At 36.3% G+C, this 24,945-nt stretch overlaps 1 protein-coding gene across 6 annotated transcripts in view; it reads left to right on the top strand.

Annotated features, from left to right (window-relative positions):
• Positions 1-22,744, top strand: part of LOC127837725 (uncharacterized) — a 110,407-nt gene extending 87,663 nt beyond the window's left edge. For 2 of the 6 annotated variants that reach the window (XM_052365031.1, XM_052365032.1), the window contains exons 2-8: positions 787-846; positions 7,728-7,789; positions 8,457-8,518; positions 10,871-10,932; positions 15,290-15,389; positions 19,021-19,089; positions 20,175-22,744. In XM_052365031.1, coding sequence (XP_052220991.1) covers positions 10,898-10,932; positions 15,290-15,389; positions 19,021-19,089; positions 20,175-22,286 — 2,316 coding nt within the window. In that variant the 5' untranslated portion in view covers positions 787-846; positions 7,728-7,789; positions 8,457-8,518; positions 10,871-10,897 and the 3' untranslated portion in view covers positions 22,287-22,744. The remainder of the gene's footprint in view (positions 1-786; positions 847-7,727; positions 7,790-8,456; positions 8,519-10,870; positions 10,933-15,289; positions 15,390-19,020; positions 19,090-20,174) is intronic. The other 4 variants (XM_052365035.1, XM_052365034.1, XM_052365030.1 and 1 more) reach the window with 3 other exon arrangements.
• Positions 22,745-24,945: the final 2,201 nt, after the last annotated feature.

Raw genomic sequence — 24,945 nt, 5'->3', positions numbered from 1 at the left:
TAGTTTCACAAAATTAAACGACAAAAACAGAATTCTCCATATTATTCAATCGTTTCACGTTGCAACGCTTTATAATTTTCAGGTTTTTAAATCGCCAAAAGATGCGTATAATGGCTATATTAGACCATGGTAAATGTTCAGTATTACTGTTTCCTCACAAAAATCACAAGTAAAACGAAAATTTGCGAATCTGAAACACTTTTTTTCAATTTTTTCAATTTATCAAAACGTGAAAAGATCCCTTTAAGTATTATTCCGTGTTTGCTGTCAAACACATTTTTATTAAATAATACATTTCATTACGTTGCACAACAATAAATGATGCATACAACTGGTAGTTTTAACACACACATATAGGTTTCATTTAATTAAAGAGTACAGAAAGCTAAAAAGTGATGTGGTTTGTTGTACAACAACAATTGGTTATGTGTAACCTATTCAAAAAATAATTTCGTTCAAGATAATTCAATGTAATTCTATAAACGACAACCACACTTCGTGTGTTGTGTATGTTTATTTTTAAAATGTACAAAAGTGGTTTAAAAGCACAATTTTTACACATTTAAGAGGTAATCGCTCACATTTATGTCTAATTAATGATAATTTTATGCATAAGCAAAGATTTAACGAAAAAAACTGAAGTTTAAGTTGAAATCAATTTGCTATAGGAAAACGACGATAGGCGTTTAGACGTAATCGGTAGATTACGTCTAATTATTTGGACTAGTGTAATACATGATAGATCCAGTTCCTTTTTATTTACCAATGTTTTGTATCATTTTACAGCCATCTACAACGCCATGCATACCTCGATATCCAGTCAAATCTAATTGGTCTCACCGTTGTGTAAGTTAAATGTAGTTATTGCAACATTAATGTGATATGCTGTTATTTGGTCGTAATTATTTGAATAACTCAACTAAATCCATCATTCCTTAAACGTTCAGTACTGCCTTTTATTGTTTTGAATTCTAAATGCTCATAGTGATGGACAGTAAAATCTTATGTACATCTACAGTACAGGCAACGTGTACTTTGACAAACGCCACTTGTTGCGGTGTCATTTTACGGTGTTCGACCCCCGCGATGGGTGTTCAGATCAAATATTCGCCGGGGTTGTTACCATAAGGTGGACACCGCGAATCAGCGCGGACCCATAATATCTACCGCAGTGTTCATCATGCTCCCTAAAAATAAAATAATTGAACATAAACATAGGTCGGTACCAATTTGCAGAAAGAATCTACCGTGCGTTTGAATGTTATAGGTGTCATTTGGTGTCTAAAAAATTAACAACGATTACGAACAATCACAATCAATTACCGCATACATGCAAAAATTCCCGTCTCTGTCCATTACCCGATAATCCCCAGATTTCCGATTTCATGCAAATTCTGGTCAATGTTGACGATAAAAGTGTGATAGAAATGCAAAAATCACAAACGCTCGCCATATCTCAAAACTATCAAATGAATTTTTGCATATGTTTCTATTTACAGGGCTCAACATTAACGGTTGTCCTATTGCCCCTGGCAAGTTACAGTTGGGTCCGGGCAAGTTATTGTATAATCTAGTTGTCAGCCCGGGCAAGTGCAAAAAACCCAAAGAGCATTTAATTTAGACTTTAATTGGTGTAATCTTTTTGTTAAATGGTCAAGAATAAAGAAGCAGGGACTATCCTAAGGGCGACTAGAGCGATAATTTCGCTCTAACGCCAGTGATATTGCCCTACGAGCCCAGAAAAGCGAAGATCAAATCGCCCAATTTTTTAGTAAACAAGACCGGAAAAGCGAAAATCAAGCCGCCCGATTAGTATTGCCAATGCGTGCTGCTGCCCGCAGGCAATTATGGATTAGCAAGTTTGTTGTTTGTTGTTTGTCAGCAAAAATAATTAAAGAAAAACAAAATTGATCAAAGGTCTATTAATTACGTAGATCCACTATTAAGTCAAGCAAGTTTTGTCAGTTTGTTAATCCACCGATAATTACGAGTATTAAACACCCGTCTTATATAAACTGGAATCACAGTTCATTTTTTATACTAACAAGTCATAATACTACACATAAACATTGAGAAAACACATGTCCTCGATTAGATATAAATTATCCGAGTAGAATTAAATTGCTACGTCATGACCATCGACATTGCAAATGGCGGACGTATTGTAACATTTAACCCGCGTTCAATTCAAAGCTGGCGATTCAAATTACAAGTAATGGTGATTAAATAATGGAGAAAGCATTAACTGGATTTAACAAACATTTGATACGGTTTGTTAAACCAGATAACAACAAGGACAATTTGGATTATTAAAGTAAAACAGGTAAGGCATTCTTAAGTGTAAATATTTTGGACATGTATAGTATTCGGATAAACAGTAATAGATGTTCTATGCATTACGATTGTGTTTTGTTTCAAAAGCAGTCATAGGTATGATGGTAATATAATGACGATAAATGTGATGAAAAGATGCTAACAGTACATATCTTAAATGACTTAAATGTGTCATGATGAAGTAGATTTCAGTGAGAATTTATTGTTTTTCTTACAAATAAACATAGTATAATGATAGAAATAATAAATGTTGTGAAATTAACATGTTTTGTTTTTGACATTGTTTGCACAAATGTCTCCCTGATTTTCCAGACTTATCCCTGTTTCAGAAAAAGGAGAAGTCACTTCTCCCTATTTTTAAGGACTAGAGTAGTCCCTGAAGAAGATTTTGTGGTGTATCATTTTGATCTTTTAAAAAAAAATGAGGTTCTTAGTTCAGGGATTTCAATAGATTTTAAAAACCAGGAGTCAATGACCCCTGGACTGAAATTTTTAGGAGTCAAATTGAAAAATGCTGGGGTCAATTTTGAAGCGTGTTTATTGTGTTTTTGTCTGTATTATTCATGTTTTTTCTGATAAACATATGCTCTTAGAGTAACACAATATCTTAAAAAGTTATACTGTTTATAAAATAACAATACCATGATACATAACACATCTTTTAATGGTACACAAAGATAATGACAAAACATAAATAATTTGTGCGACCAATATCCACATTAAGTTTTTCATTTCATTACTTTTATTATTTCTATCACTATTCTATGTTTATTTGTAAAAACAATAAATGCTCATTAAAATCAACTTCATCATAACACATTTAAGTCTTTTAACACATTTCAGTAATTTAAGATATACAACATGTATGGTAGCACCTTTTCACACATATTTATCACCATTATATTACTAGTATCATCATCCCTATGATAGCTTTTGTAACAAAACTTAATCTAAATGCATGGAACATCTAGTATATCTATTACTGTTTATTTGAATACTATGCATGTCCGAAATATGTACACTTAAGAATGCCTTACCTGTAGTAGTTTAAATTTAATAATCCAAATTTTCATTCTTGTTTTCTGGTTTAACAAACCTTAACAAATGTTTGTTAAATCCAGTTAATGCTTTCTCCATTATTGAATCACCATTACTTGTAATTTGGATTGCCATCTTTGAATTAAATGCGGGTTATACTAGTAATTCAATTTACAATACGTCAGCAATTTACAATGTCGAAAGTCATGACGTAGAAATTTAATTCTACTCAGATAATTTGTATATAATCGAAGTAATATGTTTTCTCAATGTTTATGTGTAGTATTATGACTTGTTAGTATAACAAAATTAACTGGTATTCCAGTTTATATAAGATATATGGGTATTACTCGTAATTATTGGTAGATTAACAAACTGACAAAACTCGCTGGACTGAATAGTGGATCTACGTAATTAATAGAACTTTGATCAATTTTGTTTTTTCTATATTTTTGCCGACTTTCTTTAACCTTGCCGTCTGCATATTCTGCAAAAAACTCTGCAATTATCGGATGGTCAATCAATTATCACGTAATCACGGCTGCTAATAACCCAGTTAGTGCACACGCACTATTTAGACAGTGACATGTGTATTGGAAGAGATGAGATAAGATAAACAACGCCCGGGGTATTCTCTCGATTATAGACCGAGTTTCAAATTCTGATACATTAATTTCAATGAGAAGCACAGCGGGATTTATTACCATGGAGCTCCATATGTTAACTGACTGACGCACGGGTCTAATTTTCGATGCGTCAAAATGACGCACAGCAGAAAAAAGGGTTGCGTCAAAAACGAGTCATTTTTAATTTGCTCGCGTCAAAACGCAGGATACTGCGTCTATTGAAATCCCTGCAGTTAATGTGATATTTCATGTTTGGGCAAGCGGCTTTACGTTCAGGGCAAGTAGATTTTCTAAGTACTTGCCCAGCAGGGCAAGTTGGTTATTCGGTTAATGTTAAGCCCTGAATTAAAGATTTGATGAAATAAGCGCCCAATAAGAACAGGTGTATTCCAACATTCGTAAATCACCTGACGCCTAGTGTGCTCGTTGTGTAGAGTTCATGTTCTGTTACAAATTGTAGCCACAAATAAAAACATGTATATATGCCCATGATATTTTCATTTTCTTTGTTCTGAACCATAAAAAGCGCGCAAAAATTGGCGTGGGTGTATTTATTTTTGACACAAAATCTTCGTAGCGCAGACAACATTGGGATCTTTTAATTTCGATTTAAAGTTTCGTAGTGAATTTCTTCTCAAGTACCGGGGTAGCTCGCGAATGATTTGGAATTGACATTTCATCTGAATAAAATTAAAATCAAACACGCTATATTTAGATTTCATGCAACATGTACAAGTCATTTTCTGGAAATCGGGAAAAATGAAACCCAATTTTGTGAAAACAAAAAGGGCAATTGCATTGATTAACACCATAAAAGTTAATCGTATTGATCATCTAAACGCTTAGTTTTAGTTTCCGACTTAATGTACTGCCTGAGTTTAAGTACACATAAAAAATGTGCACTTAATATCTACATGTACATAAAGTATATGATTTTATTTTGTACATGTACATTTAAAACGTGTGAATGACCCTCGCAGACAGGTGTTTACGGTGGCTGCGCAGCATTGCGGTGATTACAGGTGTTCCTGTTAACGATAACGTGCAATCGCGGCAATTTCGGGTGTTCGCCGAACACCGCGGTCAGTAGTGTGTCCGCCCCCCGCGAAATGTCACCCATCGGGAAAATTGACCAATGGGACACGCGTTTTTGTCAAAGTACACATTGCCTGTACTGTATGCAATACTTGTATAATGCTAAAGGCCTAAGATTACATTTTTAATTGTTGTGTAACGCTGTTATTTTACGGATTATTTTGTCATGCATTTTGTAAGTTTTTTGCATTGTGTAATTTCAGTTTTACGGGTTTGATCCGTTATCTTGCTGTCAAATTAAATCCGGCTAAATGATCTGTTGACTTCTGTTCAATTAAAATCTGGCCTAATAATTGGGGCAGTAAAGTAACCTTGGACGTTTGACCCACTTGTTTCTAATATTAGATCTAAAAATAAAGGCCTGTATATAACAATTATGCTGCAATAAAGCATATTTTCAGGGTTTTTTTAAAAGTGAAAGTGACGCCGATAGTCTTCCCCTACCAGAATTTTTTCCCCACAAAATACAATTTCCCCTCCAATAATATCATTTTTCACCAAACATATCGTTCTTGAGCATTTATATCAGTTTTAAACCGATTATTGATAATTTTGATTGCTTTATTATCCATCGCAATACTAGCTCATTTGTTTGGGGTGGTCGCTAAAACACGTTAAAATACAAATAAGCGTCTACGGAGTTGGATTAGAATGTGTAGTTTGCGGTTCCGGTTAATTTTTGCAAAGTCGTGCGGAACATTTAACACTATCGCTGTCAATGTTGGTAGAAGAATCCTCAAACTAAACGTTCTTACATCTGAGTCGTTAAGGGCATGCTATATAACGTAATGGATAAAGGGAAGTCACGCTAAATGTCATTTGTGTTTGCTAACGTTTTTTAATGATTTTGACAGAAAACTTCTTTATTGTAATTTGGACAAATTTCATCTAGATTTGATTGGGAATGGGGCCGTTTTTTTTTTGCTTTGGGAATGCCTCCATTTTCCGGAGATGCAGACAGTGGTGAAAAAACCCTGAAATCAGAGTATATGAGTTATAGACATTGATAATTTTTTTCCCCAAATATGTCTCTTTCGCCCTCTATTTTCCCCTTTCACCCAGCATCCAGCGTCTTCCCCTTTGTCTAAAAAAAAACCCCTGATTTTATATCGTATACAATGCAAAAGCTTCCATAATTATGACCATTCATGTGTGTGTCGGTAAGTCAGGAATGTTGTTTATTTAATCGCAAATTCAATGTACATGGTATATATTGTAAACAATGAACTAACCACGACGAGTTCAGAAACAGTACTAACACAATATGATGGCTAAGATATTGATCACGAACACCGCTTCCGCTTCAACAGTGTTGCCACTTATCTGAGATAGAATGTTGTTTAACATTTGTTAAAATCGGCGTGTATTTATCAGCTGACGTTCAATTATGCAGTATCTTAAATATCTTTAAGCGAACAGAATAAAATACATTAAATATGTATTGTTTCCGAACAAATCAACGCATTAGTGTTAGTTAAAGGGACTATTGCAGGAAAAACTGGGTTTCCAAATTATACATTTTTATGTAACTGCACTTTAATAAAACAGAACTTATAAAGTTAAACAATGATCATTTGTCAGAAACAAGTTGGTAATCAATCAGACAATACAAAAAGTAAGTATCACACACAAACATGCCTAAGCTGCAATTCAAAATATGACAGTTGACACCACTTTAACAAACTGCGCTATCATGCTTGGTTATTGACCATGACAAACTTATGGAGATATTGAATACCAGCACGACGTAAACATGTTAACGCAAAAAGGGTCAAACAAACAAGCCAAATATTATTATATGATTTCTACCTTATTATGGGAAAAACATGTGTGTTATATATAGCGAGTTGTATCAGTTCATATACAATCGTACTTTCACCAAAAACAGGTGTTTTTTTTTCCAAAGAATTTGTCCCTTGGGTACACCTTTAAATGGCATAGCCCCTTGAAAGCAGAATACGGAATAAAATATGTTTCCCTTAGGTGGCAATATACAGTGTTTAAGTCTCGGCCAATCTCGTACACAAGCAGGAGTGAACCAATGTCTGAAAACTGGTCACCTCGCAAATCAGTAAATAAACCTAGCACATTTCCAGAATGGTTGAGGGTGTGCCTTCTGAAAAATCAAGAACATTCAATCAAATAAGTTGAGGCAAAATGATATAGTATCGATTATTTAAAACGAAATCATCAGAATTATGTGTGTTTCCGAGCCTTTTTAAGCCCGTTTCACATATAAACTGCCACTTTCCGTCAGACGCAAGGTGCATGAAAACAATGTTTTTTACATAGGTAACTTACCAAGTACTAAACAGCAATGGAGAAAATTGGGGGTCAAAGGGTTAGATTTTTTGTTATAGTTCAATGTCCATACGCCAAATATTCAACAGAAATACTGACCGGAGCCAGCATTACACCTGTTTTCGAATTGCATTAATTCTACTTTCTTTAGGTTACAATATACTAAATCATTTTGGTGTTCAATGCTATACCCTCTAAAGAATGGAACGTCATTTATATGAAGACACAATTCTCTGTATGGGCAATTGCCATGACTTTATTTTTGAATATTTCTGTGTGCATGTGGTAGGGAAAACATTGTTGTATACTACAAATTCAGTGTTTTGCTTATAGGTTGGAGACTACATGAGATTTTGACAGATGGCAGAAAACCCACATCAACTGGAGATCAGCAGGTAAAAAGGTGGTCTTAAAACAGTGACTGTTGATTCGCGTTGAGTTCTTTCTTACATACTGCATGACCTATCTTTTTTATTGTTTAAATCCATTCGGCTTGGCATGCTCTTTAAGAAAAGGTACATGTATGGGTATGGGGGTGTCTACGCGCAAAAGTTTGACTTTATTTTTCGTTGAAGTTGTCGGTTTTACATTGAATTTGTTAAGGAAATCTTTTGGTATATTGTGACCTAAACTCACTTAAAGTAAAAATGAAAAATCATCTGCAAGTGCAAAAAATGACTGGGAAATCTGATTTTTGGTCATTTCTTAGCAAAAGAGAAGATTATAAGTGCACTAAATGCATGAATTCAGATGATTTGACCTGGAATAGTTGTTTTTCAAGTTGATCCCCCACCCTTATAAAGCCGAATAAGGGCTAAATTGCTATCCAACTTAAATTCAAAGGCATTTTGGTTGACCGTGTAGCATTAATGTGCTACATGAAGTCAGAATTCAACGCCTGGGTCTCCGTGATCCAGTAACGCAACAATAGCTTGTGCGTAAATCATGAATATAACAAGATATATCACTTCATATTATTTATAGAAATACACTTAAAATACATCAATGCATGTGTTTTTTTCATTTTATATCTATTTCTATTGGGTATTTTGACTTTTTCAGGTAGAGAAATGTCTGCGACTAAGCCGAGGGCCACTGCATAAGGGTTATTGATGGCAAAACAGGTAATAATACTAAATTATTATCATGTACACAAGCAAATAAGCATATAAATGATGCTTAGGGTGTGAAATACTGCCATAATCAGGTTTGTGGTCACTCAAACCCTTGCCGTTGTGCAATTCTCCGTGCAGTTTGAATCTATAGTTCCGCGTTCCGACACGTAAAGCTCGTGCTTTGCTGGCAGGGGAAGTTGGCACTTAACAGGTTTATCCTTGTTCCTGAGCATGTATGCAGTACAGCTGAGTTGATTTGCTACTTGTAACTCTACAATTAGCTTGTGTTTGATATCGTTTTCTCACAAAATGCTTACTGTTAATGTTCTGGCTTGAAAGGATGTCGCGTCAGACTTAAACATAGTATTGTTGTAGCAAGTGTCCCCTTCATCATGTAATTACCTTAGAGGGATCTTTTTGCCAAAATGTGGCACTTTCAGCAACCAGTTTTGTTTTTTTATTTGGTACATGCTTCTCTCATTCAGTGATGTAAGGGAAGTATTGACCTTATGCGCGTGTTTTTGCATACAAAGGTGACATGGATCGATGATATTTTTTGTATTGAGAATTCTGCGTGAAGCTGTGTCCCCAGAAGAAGTACTAGAAACCCCTTTCAGGAAGCCTACATTGATCTGAGCTCCCTTTCTGCCCCTGTTAGTACATGGAACCTCATTGCTAAGCTTATAATGCTTGCCTACAGATATGTATCTTGTTCATTTTAACCTTTCCTTCCAGTCTAAACACCCAACATTAGCATTTTTTCTTTCGCTCGGTTATGAACCTCCATTTTGACCTGATTGCCACCATAAAAATAGTCAAAAGTACTTATTTTGTGCCCAAAATATGAAATTATGTATTCTCTTGAACCTCTAAATGAGAGCTGGCAGTGCATATTGACCATCTGCTGCAGTTTAAAGGCACCCACGACATTATATGCTAGAATATATCATTGGCTGCTGGTAAATAAAGGGGCTCCGAGGCGCTTTCAAGATTTCACACTTTTATTGTTGCGCAACAACAAGTTATTGGAAGCTTATTGATTTCCACACTTTAAAGAATCTTTGATCTCTCATTTTTAACCAGGTTTTCCGAAGGAAAAAACTGGTTATTAGATTGGCGAATGCGGGCGGGCTGGCTGGCTGGCTGGCTGGCTGGCGGGCGGGCTGGCGGAATAAGCTTGTCCGGGCCATAACTATGTCGTTCATTGTCAGATTTTAAAATCATTTGGCACATTTGTTCACCATCATTGGACGGTGTGTCGCGCGAAATAATTACGTCGATATCTCCAAGGTCAAGGTCACACTTTGAGTTCAAAGGTCAAAAATGGCCATAAATGAGCTTGTCCGAGCCATAACTATGTCGTTCATCGTCAGATTTTAAAATCATTTGGCACATTTGTTCACCATCATTGGACGGTGTGTCGCGCGAAATAATTACGTCGATATCTCCAAGGTCAAGGTCACACTTTGAGTTCAAAGGTCAAAAATGGCCATAAATGAGCTTGTCCTGGCCATAACTATGTCATTCATTGTGAGATTTTAAAATCATTTGGCACATTTGTTCACCATCATGGGACGGTGTGTCCCACGAAAGAATCACGTCAATATCCCCAATGTCAAGGTCGCCACGACTAAAAATAGATTTAAAAAAAAAAAAAAAACTTACAAAGGGGGTTAATTTTTTTTGGTCATTTCAAAAGTTCAGTTTGAGTTTTCTCCCTTTATCAGATTTTTTTTTCACAATGAAAACCTGGTTTTGTGACAATTTTGTCCCTTGTTACTAATTTGTTTATTGTTTTGGATGAAATTGGATTATTTTTTTGCTTTGAAATTGACATTTTTGGGGTGATTAAAAAAAAAAAAACACTAAAGAGACATTATCAAAATTATGGTGAAAATATCTAACAAATTCATTCTTTCCCCACCCCGCATAAGCCCCATGTGCCTATCCATTTGGTTTGTTTTGGTATATTGTTGCAGATATTGAACACAACAGCTTTAAATTTTAAAGGGACATTTAAGCTTTTACAGGACGGAAAACGCCAGCGTGTATAAATATGATATAAAATGGCCAAATGGACAGATAATCCAGCCAAACTTAATATATTGGTGCAATATGAATAGAAAGATAATAATATGCAATAAAAACACATTTTAATCAGAATTTATTTCTCCTTTAGGTTACAATATACTAAATCATTTTTGTGTTCAATGCTATACCCTCTAAAGAATGGAACGTCATTTATTTGAAGACACAATTCTCTGTATGGGCACTTGCCATGACTTTATTTTTGAATATTTCTGTGTGCATGTGGTAGGGAAAACATTGTTGTATACTACAAATTTAGTGTTTTGCTTATAGGTTGGAGACTACATGAGATTTTGACAGATGGCAGGAAACCCTCATCAACTGGAGATCAGCCGGTAAAAAGGTGGCCTTAAAACAGTGACAGTTGATTCGCGTCGAGTTCTTTCTTACATACTGGATGACCTATCTTTTTATGCCTCCCTTCGAAGAAGAGGGGGTATATTGCTTTGCTAATGTCGGTCGGTCGGTCGGTCGGTCCGTCCACCAGGTGGTTGTCAGACGATAACTCAAGAACGCTTGGGCCTAGGATCATGAAACTTCATAGGTACATTGATCATGACTCGCAGATGACACCTATTGATTTTGAGGTCACTAGGTCAAGGTCACGGTGACCCGAAATAGTAAAATGGTTTTTGAATGATAACTCAAGAACGCATACGTCTAGGATCATGAAACCTCATAGGTACATTGATCATGACTTGCAGATGACCCATATAGATTTTGAGGTCACTAGGTCAAAGGTCAAGGTCACGGTGACCCGAAATAGTAAAATGTTTTCCGGATGATAACTCAAGAATGCATACGCTTAGGATCATGAAACTTCATGGGTAGATTAATCATGACTCGCAGATGACCCCTATTGATTTTGAAGTCACTAGGTCAAAGGTCAAGGTCACGGTGACCCAAAATAGTAAAATGGTTTTCGGATGATAACTCAAGAACGCATATGCCTAGGATCATGAAACTTCACAGGTAGATTGATAATGACTCGCAGATGATCCCTATTGATTTTGAGGTCACAAGGTCAAAGGTCAAGGTCACGGTGACCCGAAATAGTAAAATGATTTTCGGATGATAACTCAAAAACGCTTTTGCCTAGGATCATGACACTTCATACGTACATTGATCGTGACTCACAGATGACCCCTATTGATTTTCAGGTCACTAGGTCAAAGGTCACAGTGACAAAAAATGTATTCACACAATGGCTGCCACTACAACGGACAGCCCATATGGGGGGCATGCATGTTTTACAAACAGCCCTTGTTTATTTAGTAAATCCATTCGGCTTGGCATGCTCTTTAAGAAAAGGTATAGGGGTGTCTACGCGCAAAAGTTTGACTTTATTTTTCGTTGAAGTTGTTGCTTTTACATTGAATTTGTTAAGGAATTTTTTTGGTATATTGTGACCTTCAGAAGCGTTTTCCGAAAATGTATTTATAATTCATGAACAATGGACGAAGTAATTTTTCAATAAAAATAAATGAGTCTGTAAGGGATATTGTACGCATTGGGTTAAAACAAAATGATCCTTATTACATTTAGATTTCCATGTGTTTTAATCAATTATTCTTACGTATTAGAAGACATTTTTTTCAATTTATTATTAATAATTGTAGTACTTTCGTTTATTCTGTAATCTCGTTCTGCTACGTGACCTACTTTGCTACTTATAATCTGTTTACGAATATACAAAACTTTTAGGTTGACACATGCTTATCAAAACATCGGGAGTAAATTAAAGAAGCAGACATTGTCACTTGGTAGAATGGGCAATTAACACACCCAGTGGCCTTTTGTTCTGAAGCCACATGCCAACAATTCAGAAATTCACCGGCGATTGTCCTAGTAATAATACAATGCTAATCTGTTATTATGCCCCCCTTCGAAGAAGAGGGGGTATATTGCTTTGCTCATGTGGTCGGTAGGTCAGTCGGTCGGTCCGTCCGTCCACCAGGTGGTTGTCAGACGATAACTCAAGAACGCTTGGGCCTAGGATCATGAAACTTCACAGGTACATTGATCATGACTTGCAGATGACCCCTATTGATTTTGAGGTCACTAGGTCAAAGGTCAAGGTCACGGTGACCCGAAATAGTAAAATGGTTTCCGGATTATAACTCAAGAACGCATACGCCTAGGATCATGAAACTTCATGGGTAGATTGATCATGACTCGCAGATGACCCCTATTGATTTTGAGGTCCCTAGGTCAAAGGTCAAGGTCACGGTGACCCGAAATAGTAAAATGGTTTCTGGATGATAACTAAAGAACGCATACGCCTAGGATCATGAAACTTCATGTGTAGATTGATCATGACTTGCTGATGACCCCTAATGATTTTGAGGTTACTAGGTCAAAGATCAAGGTCATGGTGACCCGAAATAGAAAAATGATTTTCGGATGATAATTCAAGAAGGCATATGCCTAGGAACATGAAACTTTATAGGTGGATTGATCATGACTCGCAGATGACCCCTATTGATTTTCAGGTCACTAGGTCAAAGGTCAAGGTGACCCGAAATAGTAAAATGATTTTCGGATGATAACTCAAGAACGCATATGCCTAGGATCATGAAACTTCATAGGTGGATTGATCATGACTCGCAGATGACCCCTATTGATTTTGAGGTCACAAGGTCAAGGTCACGGTGACCCGAAATAGTAAAATGATTTTCGGATGATAACTCAAGAACGCTTTTGCCTAGAATCATGACACTTCATAGGTACATTGATCGTGACTTGCAGATGACCCTTATTGATTTTCACGTCACTAGGTCAAAGGTCAAGGTCACAGTGACAAAAGTCGTATTCACACAAAGGCTGCCAGTACAACGGACAGCCCATATGGGGGGCATGCATGTTTTACAAACAGCCCTTGTTTTAATAGGCTTATGTATTTTTGAAGTTCTTCGGATATTTTTTAAACATGATAATAATTCAATAAAACCAAACACCGGTCAAACTGATTAATGGAATCATTGAATGAGAACATGTGTAATAATAAAGTTACAATAAACAGCATAATTATCTGGTGCATTTTTTATAAAATGCATTTCAAAAGGAAACATAATACCCTTTATTACTCAGAGCTCCAGATAAGGATTTGTGAAATAAGTAACGGTACTCCCACTGACAGAAAGAAATGGAGTAACGCTGAAAATCAATTAGTACCTGTACTTCCATATCTAAAAGTACAGGTAGTACTGTACTACATGTACCTGTGTTCTTGGATATCTAAGGGGGTATAACTGACTTTACAGTAACATTTGCAGCAATTATAATAAATATATTTCGTTTCTTAAACAGTATTTAGGTTTTCCATTCTGAATTATGATCCAAATACACTTACACATTACAACTCATGACTAAAAACTATTTCTTTATTTTTCGTTGACAAGAAAACACAAGCCAACTAGTAAGCTAATTAAATGAACACTAACGCCACTGCCTCATCTCAAAAGAATCATTGCTTTACTAGTTTAGCAGTTAAGTGTCAAAGTTGGCATAGCAAATTCCACAATTTAACCGTAAAACGTCTTCTGTTTTCTCGGTGACATGCCAATCATATTTGGATTTGCAATCTTCCAAAGTTTTTGTTTGGATCCGTTTCCCATCCATCGTGTTTTCTTTTTAGCCACCGATGCAATCAAATCGTTAAATATCGGGGCGACAATATCTTTTTCTGGGTTTACAGATTTAATGTCAGGATGGTTAGATGACAGTATGTAGCCATTATATGACAACAAAGTGTTTTTTTGAACCGCTTTTGGTTTATCCGGCCCTTGGGTACACCTTTAAATGGCATAGCCCCTTGAAAGCAGAATACAGAATAAAATATGTTTCCCTTAGATGGCAATATACAGTGTTTAAGTCTCGGCCAATCTCGTACACAAGCAGGAGTGAACCAATGTCTGAAAACTGGTCACCTTGCAAATCAGAAAATAAACCTAGCACATTTCCAGAATGGTTGAAAGTGTTTTTTCTGAAAAATCAAGAACATTCAATCAAATGAGTTGAGGAAAAATGATACAGTATTGATTATTTCAAACAAAATCATCAGAATTATGTGTGTTTCCGAGCCTTTTTAAGCCCGTGTCACATATAAACTGCCACTTTCCGTCAGACGCAAGGTGCATGAAAACAATGTTTTTTCCATAGATAACTTACCAAGTACTAAACAGCTATGGAGAAAATTGGGGGTCAAAGGGTTAGATTTTTTGTAATAGTTCAATGTCCATACGCCAAATTTTCAACAGAAATACTGTCCGGAGCCAGCATTACACCTGTTTTCGAATTGCATTAATTCTACTTCCTGTATGCAGCTTTAGTTACAATACCAATGTTTTGGTAACTTACAAACATCCAAGAAAAATCACCACAACTCAAGCATGACATTCATTATTATTTAGACACTCAAAAAGTGCTTACTTGTTCTCTTTATTTACAAATTTGACCGGGGCCAACTCGCATTGGTGGCTACAAAGTTTGTTGTGTGCAGCCTTATGTACGCGAAATGTGATATGCTCCATGATGTGATTTATTTCGAGCTTTGAAGTTAAATAGACATATTACTCTGAGTTAAATTGTTTCTTATTTGATTGGGGTATGTACCTTATATTTAAACGTTTGAAGCATCCTAATAGTATCGCAGATCGCATGTTAATAATGATTAATTCTTGATACGTTCAGGTTACACGAGTTTGAAGAAGTACAGATTGCGTTTAGCAAGATGTGGAACCTTTCAGTGGATATGGAAGCCGCGCAAAGAGAATCAAGGATGCAGAACAAGGTTTGTGCTTTCAAAGAATCCTATATGTTATGTTAGCATGTTTTTGTAACATTATAACTTACACAATACTTGTAGTAGCATAAACTGTTGTGTTTCGTCACAGAAATTACTTTAAACGAGAAACATAATAAATTGCATTTTTAACTTAATGTAAATAAATTTACGAAAAGCTGTCTCAGTAGAAATTTAAGTTAAGAACAGAAAGTATGTGATATAAATGATCATGCCCGGCTTAGCTCTGCTGTAATTGTTTGTCTAAATATAACGTCATTTGGAAATGCTGTGATTGTATTGAGTCACTGAAACATAGATAGCACAAACCGATTATGTTATACGATACATTTCAGAAAATTGTTTTAGCGTTATATGTTAATGATTGCCGTAAAAACCAATGGTTCATATTTCATATTTTGTTATGGCCCCCTTCGAAGAAAAGGGGGTATATTGCTTTGCACATGTCGGTCTGTCAGTCGGTCCGTCCACCAGGTGGTTTCCGGATGATAACTCAAGAACGCTTGGGCCTAGGATCATGAAACTTCATAGGTACATTGATCATGACTTGCAGATGACCCCTATTGATTTTGAGGTCACTAGGTCAAAGGTCAAGGTCATGGTGACCCGAAATAGTAAAATGGTTTCCTGATGATAACTCAAGAACGCTTGGGCCTAGGATCATGAAACTTCATAGGTACATTTATCATGACTCGCAGATGACCCCTATTGACTTTCAGGTCACTAGGTCAAAGGTCAAGGTCACAGTGACCCGAAATAGTAAAATGGTTTCCGGATGATAACTGAAGAACGCTTAGGCCTAGGATCATGAAACTTGATAGGTAGATTGATCATGACTCGCAGATGACTCCTATTGATTTTCAGGTCACTAGGTCAAAGGTCAAGGTCACAGTGACCCAAAATAGTAAAATGGTTTCCAGATGATAACTCAAGAACGCTTATGGCTAGGATCATGACACTTCGTAGGTAGATTGATAATTGCTGGCAGGTGACCCCTATTGATTTTGAGGTCACTAGGTCAAAGGTCAAGGTCACGGTGACCCGAAATAGTAAAATGGTTTCTGGATGATAACTCAAGAATGCTAATGGCTACGATCATGAAACTTCATAGGTACATTGATCATGACTTGCAGATGACCCCTATTGATTTTGAGGTCACTAGGTCAAAGGTCAAGGTCATGGTGACCCGAAATAGTAAAATGGTTTCTGGATGATAACTGAAGAACGCTTATGCTTAGGATCATGAAACTTCATAGGTACATTGATCATGACTCGCAGATGACCCCTATTGATTTTGAGGTCACTAGGTCAAAGGTCAAGGTCATTGTGACCCGAAATAGTAAAATGGTTTCCGGATGATAACTGAAGAACGCTTATGCTTAGGATCATGAAACTTCATAGATAAATTGATCATGACTCGCAGATGACACCTATCGATTTTGAGGTCACTAGGTCAAAGGTCAAGTTCACGGTGACTTGAAATAGTAAAATGGTTTCCGGATGATAACTGAAGAACGCTTATACCTAGGATCATGAAACTTGATAGGTAGATTGATCATGACTGGCAGATGACCCCTATTGATTTTCAGGTCACTAGTTCAAAGGCCAAGGTCACGGTGACCTGAAATAGTAAAATGATTTCCGGATGATAACTGAAGAACGCTTATCGCTAGAATCATGAAACTTCATAGGTACATTGATCATGACTGGCAGATGACCCCTATTGATTTTCAGGTCACTAGGTCAAAGGTCAAGGTCACAGTGACAAAAAACATTCACACAATTGCTGTCACTACAACGGAGGGCCCATATGGGGGGCATGCATGTTTTACAAACAGCCCTTGTAAAAACCAATGGTTCATATTTCATATTTTGTTAAATAACAACTACATTCTTCTCAGGGGAGCATCAACAAATATAATTGCCACAATAAACCACGCTCGAGTGTCATTTGTTCCAAAGGAAACTAAATATGTATATAATACATACCTTACTATATACATGTATAGTAACAAATTTGTACAGTTTGTCATACATGTACCTTTATCACCGTTGCGGGGTCATTATAAATATTTGGCCCCAAGGTCGATTATTTATAATCGGCCCTCAGAATATGTGCGTGTGACGTTAAACTGGAAAAAAATTGCGTCCACATTCAGCCTTAGCCACAAATCAACGAAATAATCAATCATTATTAGATTATTAAATGACAGGTAGCACACAATTGGGATAATACAAATATCGATTGAAACTAAAGCTGTGCTTCACACTAGATTGATGCCTTTATTTAAGCTTTAACAGGATTCACCAAACAGCAAAATTTTAAAAATAAAAGACACAATTATCTCTATGACAACTTTAATCCGATGCTTACAATAATTAAATGACAACGATGTGCAATCCGTTTTTTGTATTCTATTCGTTTATCTATATTTATTTTGAATCATACTTTTTTAAAGGGATCTTTTCACGTTTTTGTAAATTGACAAAATTGCAAAAAGTTGTTTCAGATTCGCAAATTTTTGTTTTAGTTATGATATGTGTAAGGAAACAGTATTACTTAACATTTACCATGGTCAAATATAGCCATTATATGCATCTTTTGACGATTTTAAAACCTAAAAATTATGAAGCGTTGCAACGCGAAACATTGAACAATTTGGAAAGTTCTGTTGTTGTCGTTAACTTTTGTGAAACTACGAAGATTGCGTATATGAGGTATACAATACACTACTTTGTATACTCGGATGAATAGCCGAGAAGGCTAAAGCGATTTTACGTCAGGACCTCGGCAGGACTCCAGGGGTCACTGGTTCGAAACCTGCTCCAGGCAATGTTTTTTCTTTTTAAATTTTATTCTTGAGTTTTTACTGGAGCTTTTACGATCCAATGTTTACATTTATGAATATAAAGCATTTAATGAATAACTTCAAAACATGCCAAAATCTGTGAAAAGGCCCCTTTAAACGATTGTAGCGAATGCTACCCACTGTCACCAAAAACACGATTTATAAAATTGAATTACTTGTCGGCGCAATTACAAGAATTTTATCAAAGCTTCCAATTGTGCACGACAAATGCACAATCCGAAATACGTTTTTGTTTTCGTTCGATGCTCCAAGATATTCTATATAAACTTTCCATGTCCCAATAGTTTCGTCACAGAAATTACGTCACAGAAATACGTAGCAAAACAAAGATAAACAAAACAAAGTACGGTATATATTAAAGACGTTAATACGGGCCGTTATGCTCCCTGCGGGCCGATAATCACTGCCCACCCCGGCTCAGCCGTGTATTATCCTCTAAATATTTCCTTTTTACGAATACACTAGCGAAACACTTAAATACTAAATAATTATGTATTTATTCTACAACATAAGAAATAAATGCATTGTGATTTTCAACAATCTGATTCAAATATATATTGGATATGATTATCCATAAAAGCCAATGACAGGCAAGTCACTTTGATCAAGTGGACCATGTAATTAACTGGTGTGTTCTTTTATATAAATTGATATTAACTTGTAATTATATTTTCATCAAAATTTCGAATCGTATAAATAGAGTTTCTAGTATATAATTTTTGCTAATCATGGTACATGTTTTTTATTAGGAAAGCGATATTGGTGTCAGAAGAGCGTCGAACAAAAAGCATCATCAAAACCTTCAATCAATCATGCAGGTATATCATTAGCATTTGTTTGAAAATTAGTTGTTTGTATTGTAAGGTTATACTGAACATAAGGAATACAGAACACGTTCTCAGAGATACGGGCAAACTGACTGAGAGACACACAAATTGTTGACCACACAGAAATGTAAAAATAGACAGACAAGAAAGCCACATATATACATGAGGCGCGCTCTGTGAAAACGGGGCTTAAGGCATGTGCCTAAAATATCGTCCCACAATAGCCAGTCAGTACCGGCCTGTGTATTCCGCACATACCTGTGAAGTCCGCACAGGGTAATCAGGGACAACACTTTCCGCTTTTTAGTGTTCTTCTCTTTTAAAAGAATACTCTCAGAAAAAAATCCACTTTCGGCGGTAAGTGTCGTCCCTGATCAGCCTATGATGACTGCATAGGCTAATCTGAAGTTAAGAATACAGACAGGCATCGTTGAAGAAGTAAGTCAGTCTTTCTTTGGACAGGCAGAGCGGGCGAACAGACAGACAGACAAATATATAGATAGACAGCCTAGACACAAGGAGTGACTTATATACGTTCTGACTGGCTAACTGAAACAACGACTTGCAGGCGTGCAAACCGACGGGTCGGTCTCCAACTCACAATCAGGCAACCTGGACATCCACATTTACATAATGACACATGTTCGGTTTAAAAACATTCAAAACACATATATCCTTCATTTGGAAATACAAAAATGCATATTCTTTCATCAAACGGAGCAAATCACAATTTAAAACAAGACTTCAACTTATTGATTTTGAATCATATGTGATTTATATCTATCAGCGCGCGTATAAATTAATCAGTTCTCGTATACATGTTTGTCGATGTAATATACTAACATACTTTAAACTATTTTATATTAAGTACTATCAATACATTTGGTTTTGATATATTTCATCTGCTGCATGTTTGGTACAAACGATAAAATAAGATGTACTAGTAAAGAGTTATCAACAGAAACATGTAAGTAATTTATATAAAATTAAACAAATAATATACGCAAAACTATGCACAATATATATGTACAAATGATCAAAACTAATTGAAAGTAATATAATATATGCATATTCAGATTCCAGAGACTTTCACAGAATTATCTATTCGGATGTTTGACGCACTTGACGACAGTGGAGCTGGGAAGGAAACTGTTTTGGAGCGGAGGAGAACTTACTTGCGGAGGGAGCTTATTGAGAAAATAGCACTTCAACTACGAGGAAAGAACAGTGAGTGTTTTCATTTCGGGAGCCAGTCGGAAGGGACCACAACTCCCGGTCTCCAGTCTGATATTGATTTTCTACGAAGTAACCACATAACCAATATCATGACCATCTGGGAAGACTGGAGGGCTGAGATGACTAACCTTCTGATGCTCCACGACAACACCACTCCACCTCAACAATACTTGCTACAAGTCATGCAAGACTACACACCGGAACCAGTGACCAGTCTGACCGATGACAGGCTCGTAAGGAAAGATTCTGGGCAAATACTGTTAAGCGCTGAAAGATGGAAAAATAACATCGCGTATGAGGTTAGAGATGAAGGGGAGGCAACTAAAAATGGACCTTCTGTGAGTTGGGTGCCTAACTGGGATATTGTTGAAGCATTTCATGTACGCAAACCTCTTCCTGAAATACAGCACTGGATAGACAGATGTAGAGGTAAACACTGGCCACCTGTTCAGCTTCTCGAGGCTGCACGGATAGCTCCGTGTTTCCTGGTACCAGCAGGACATCCAGACAGCGATTACAAGCGTGAAGAATGGCGACTGTCTCCAAACCTGATAGAACGAATGTTGATGTTTAGCTTCAATATGACTCAAATAAAATGTTACATTGTTTTAAAACTAATCAAAAAATCATTATTTGCTAACATTGTGGGGGATGCTATTACAAGCTTTCATTGTAAAACTATAATGTTTTTCACCATAGAAAGAACACATCCTTGTCTGTGGTGCGAACACAACCTTATGTTTGTACTTATGCTCTGTTTACACGTATTAAGGCGCTGGCTGCGATTGGGAAGGCTTCCGCATTATATTATAGAAGGTGTGAACTTGTTCGATGGGAAACTGTCAAAGTTGCTGCAGAAACGCCTTTTAGTGTATATAGACTCGCTGATAAGGAATAACTTACAAGATGTTTTTTGTATTGGTATAGATAATATAGGATGTCGGTTACAAGCATGTAGTATGCGGCATACTGTACAGGCTGGAGAACTCAGAGGTGTATTATTACATAACAGCATCAGATTACTGCTGAAGTTTGAGTACTTGAAACGTTTGAAACGTGTGTTTACAGTTATCAAACATAAACTGAGCAGTTCTCATAGAACCTTCGAGCATAAATTAAAATACATAATACACAATTGTTTTGAATGTATTGAAAACTCAACGAATGTCATGTCAAAAACTGCTGCTCTTGAATTGATTAAACACTTTTATGCGTTACACATTTCAGTTCACTCATCTTACTATTTGCGACTACAAAACGTTCTTGACAGCGAAAATATAAGGCGTGTCCAATATTCCTTAAATTCGGATGTAGCTTCTAGTCGCTTAAAGTTTGCTTCTATGCTATACTGCAGTGGTCATCTTCAAGCGGCAGTTCGAGTGTTGGAGGATGTGGATAGGAGGTATCACAGCAAGGTCAAGGCTGTGTGTGCAATTAGAAGACTAGAGGGAGACAGTGATCTGAAGGTGTTTGCTAATATGTTAGCAGGTAACAAAGAAGAGGGATTTAGTGAACTGCCATTCGTATCCTGTGTCAGATTTGTAAGGCAAGAATCGTATTGCACTCCTGCCATATTATTGTTTGAAATGAATCGCAATAACACCGAAGAGGAAGTGGCACAGAGAACTTACACTAAAAAACTATGGATGGACAGTGCTGAGGTGGATGCTCGTCCATTCCTACACTATCTGCAATATCTCACGTATGGGGGACTCGGTGAACGTGACAAACAGCTTCATGCTATGATAGTCTTCAAGGCTTATATAAATATACGAAATAAACTCAACCTGTATCACCTAGACACTTCACTCAACTTGCTGGGGCATTGTTACGAAATGGAAGGAGACTATGCAGGAGCGTTACATTACTACGAGCGGTCGTTGCGTTTTCTTCGTACAAACAACGCCGCTAACTGGCACGTCCTGCGTATTATGCGTCTCATAAGTGGTTAAAAGTACAATATAACAATGTAACGACATTAAACAAATAACTATAAACCTATGTTAAATATAAGATATTTGTGACCAGTTAGTTAGTATCGATTATGTAATTTAATGATATGTACATGTATTATAAACTGTAAGAAGAGGCAATCTATTTGTATGTTTCAAAATATTAACATCGCTACATTGTACACTCTGAATTGGTGTGTTCAATACTCTCTTATTTCTGTCAAATACGCATGATGATGTGTAAATTGTTATATGCACGTGCTCTTATATTTTTTGTTATGAATCTTTTGGACGCACTTTAGAATCAGAAGTTATAATCAACCACTACGACTATACATATAATTCATATATTTACCTCCACGAGAAAATTAAACGTGTGTCCAGCAAGGTCAATAAGCCATTTTACGGTTCAAATTGTAATTAAATCGTTTTACAAATGAATAAAAAATCAAGATGTACGCTACATACAATGTCCTCAATTGCGCAGGAATTGGATGGAGAATATAAAGATTGATACATAAATGTGTTACTGCATTGAATAATGAACATATATATGAATTGAGTTTGTTTGCTATGAATACATTTGTAAGTTTAACATTTTACATAAACATTTGATGTGCGTAGAAATGTGCGCTCAAAAAGTGATGAAACCCATCCCTAATCAATGGTTTATAACCTCAGAACAGACAATGCATGATTGACGAACGTATCGCCAATCAGCACTATGTATTCCTTTCCATGATAAACCGAGAAGACAATAACATCGAAATGCATTTCATTTGTTTTATTTCCAGTGCGTCTATTTCTGTTAAAACATAACTAAACTGCTTTTACTTTCAACCTTTTCTGCTGAACAAACAAACGACCAACATATTCGTTGTATGATCGGATCTGAGCATTGGCTCTTATAAATGGACTAAAACATAAACACATTATCCGCATATCAGATATCGTGATCCATATCTCCACTGTGTTCTCGTAGGATTTGCATCAATCTGAGAAGTTACCAATGTGATCTTAAATCTGCGGATACTGGAAAGACTGACAGCACCAGAGCAGCATACACTAGCTGTATATAATAGATACTTTGCTTGTGGATTTAGATGTCGTTCAGAACTTGAAACGAGTGAGTGTGCTGAGTGGTACGCAGCCAGCCCGCAATTTGCCAAAATTCGCGGTTGCGCTCTTGCATAATCATTTAAGCCTTGCATTTTTAAAAACCAGTTTAATGTTATCCTGATGTAAGAACCCACATTAAATTACGACATTCAAAAACATTTAGAATAGTATTGCGTTGAACAATGTCCATGTTTATAAAACCATACATACCCCACGTGCCCAAGCGTCCGATCGTCATTGATGAATACTTATATCGATATCTTGCTCAGAATAAAGTAAAATGATGACATGTACAATTTCTTAACAAACAACTGCGATAATTAAGTTTGAAAAGTGTTGCGTTAAAGAAGTCTGTAAGTGTACATTCAATCCATCGGTACAGTAAAGAATATGTGTATTGCATTCCAAAAGCTTTGGAACACAAATATAATTCAGTTAATTGATTTGAAAAAACGCATTATTATCACGTTATAATAATGTAAGCAATTCTCAGTGGACAGGGATTCAAGTCGGTATTTGAGGATTTATATTCACTCCATATACGGTACTTATTTATTCGGAGTTTAAAACGATTGATGATATAGCAATCCATATATAAAATTATGACTACAAACTTTATTCAATTTGAAGTAATATAACTTGATGCTCTCAACATTTTCGTTGGGGCTACTTCTAAAACTTTATCGTCTGTAAAATGACAAGGAAACATTAAACATATCGATAATGGAAATTTAGCATAGTCATCGCTATTGTAAGAAGCAAAGTGCGTCACATACCGGAAGTGCATACCGAAAGAGCGTCACATACAGAAAATGCGCATAATTAAGCAAGACAAACGATACGATTTTACAACATCAAAAACACTTCACTCGCTACAATTACAGCATGTATGGTTGCTGAATTCTGACATTACGTTTTGGCGGATTCGAATGGCGACAAAACGCCACAACGCTAACACGAAAGAACGTGAAATGTCATGTGTGTCGTTTTTTGTTGTTGTCTTTTTGTATTTCTAACATACACATACGCCAGAACGATAAATGAGGTGCGCCATCGCGGCAAAAATGGCAGAAAGAACGATGTATTCATTGGTCGCATTTCGGTGTGATGGGAAAAAACATTTCAATGTCGCGCATTTAGTGTTTGGGTTTCGCGGGTTAGAACAGCGATAACAAGACTACATTCAACGTCGACACATACATTTGGATATATAGAGAATACTAGGTTAGCGTTGAATACAGAGAAGTTTATGTTGCGAGGCTCAGAACGCCGGAAGCGCGAGCCTTGGCGAGCGCTTTCGGTGTTCGAGCCGAGCAACATAAACTTCTCTGTATTCAACGCTAATCCTAGTATTCTATTTATCCCATTTGATTTTTTCAACGTGACATTTAACATAAATAGATCTAATAACCATAACAATAATTTATTTCAGTCATAAAAGCGCTTAAAATCTAACAAATGTAACCATGCGTAGTGATATACATGTATTTGTTCTGGTACGCAAAATAGTCTTTAAAAAATTCACACACAAACTGTAAAA

This window comes from Dreissena polymorpha, chromosome 7 (genome assembly GCF_020536995.1).
Source record: "Dreissena polymorpha isolate Duluth1 chromosome 7, UMN_Dpol_1.0, whole genome shotgun sequence".
Taxonomy (NCBI): domain Eukaryota; kingdom Metazoa; phylum Mollusca; class Bivalvia; order Myida; family Dreissenidae; genus Dreissena; species Dreissena polymorpha.
Note: the sequence above shows the minus strand (reverse complement) of the source record. Positions and strands in the feature narration are given on the sequence as shown.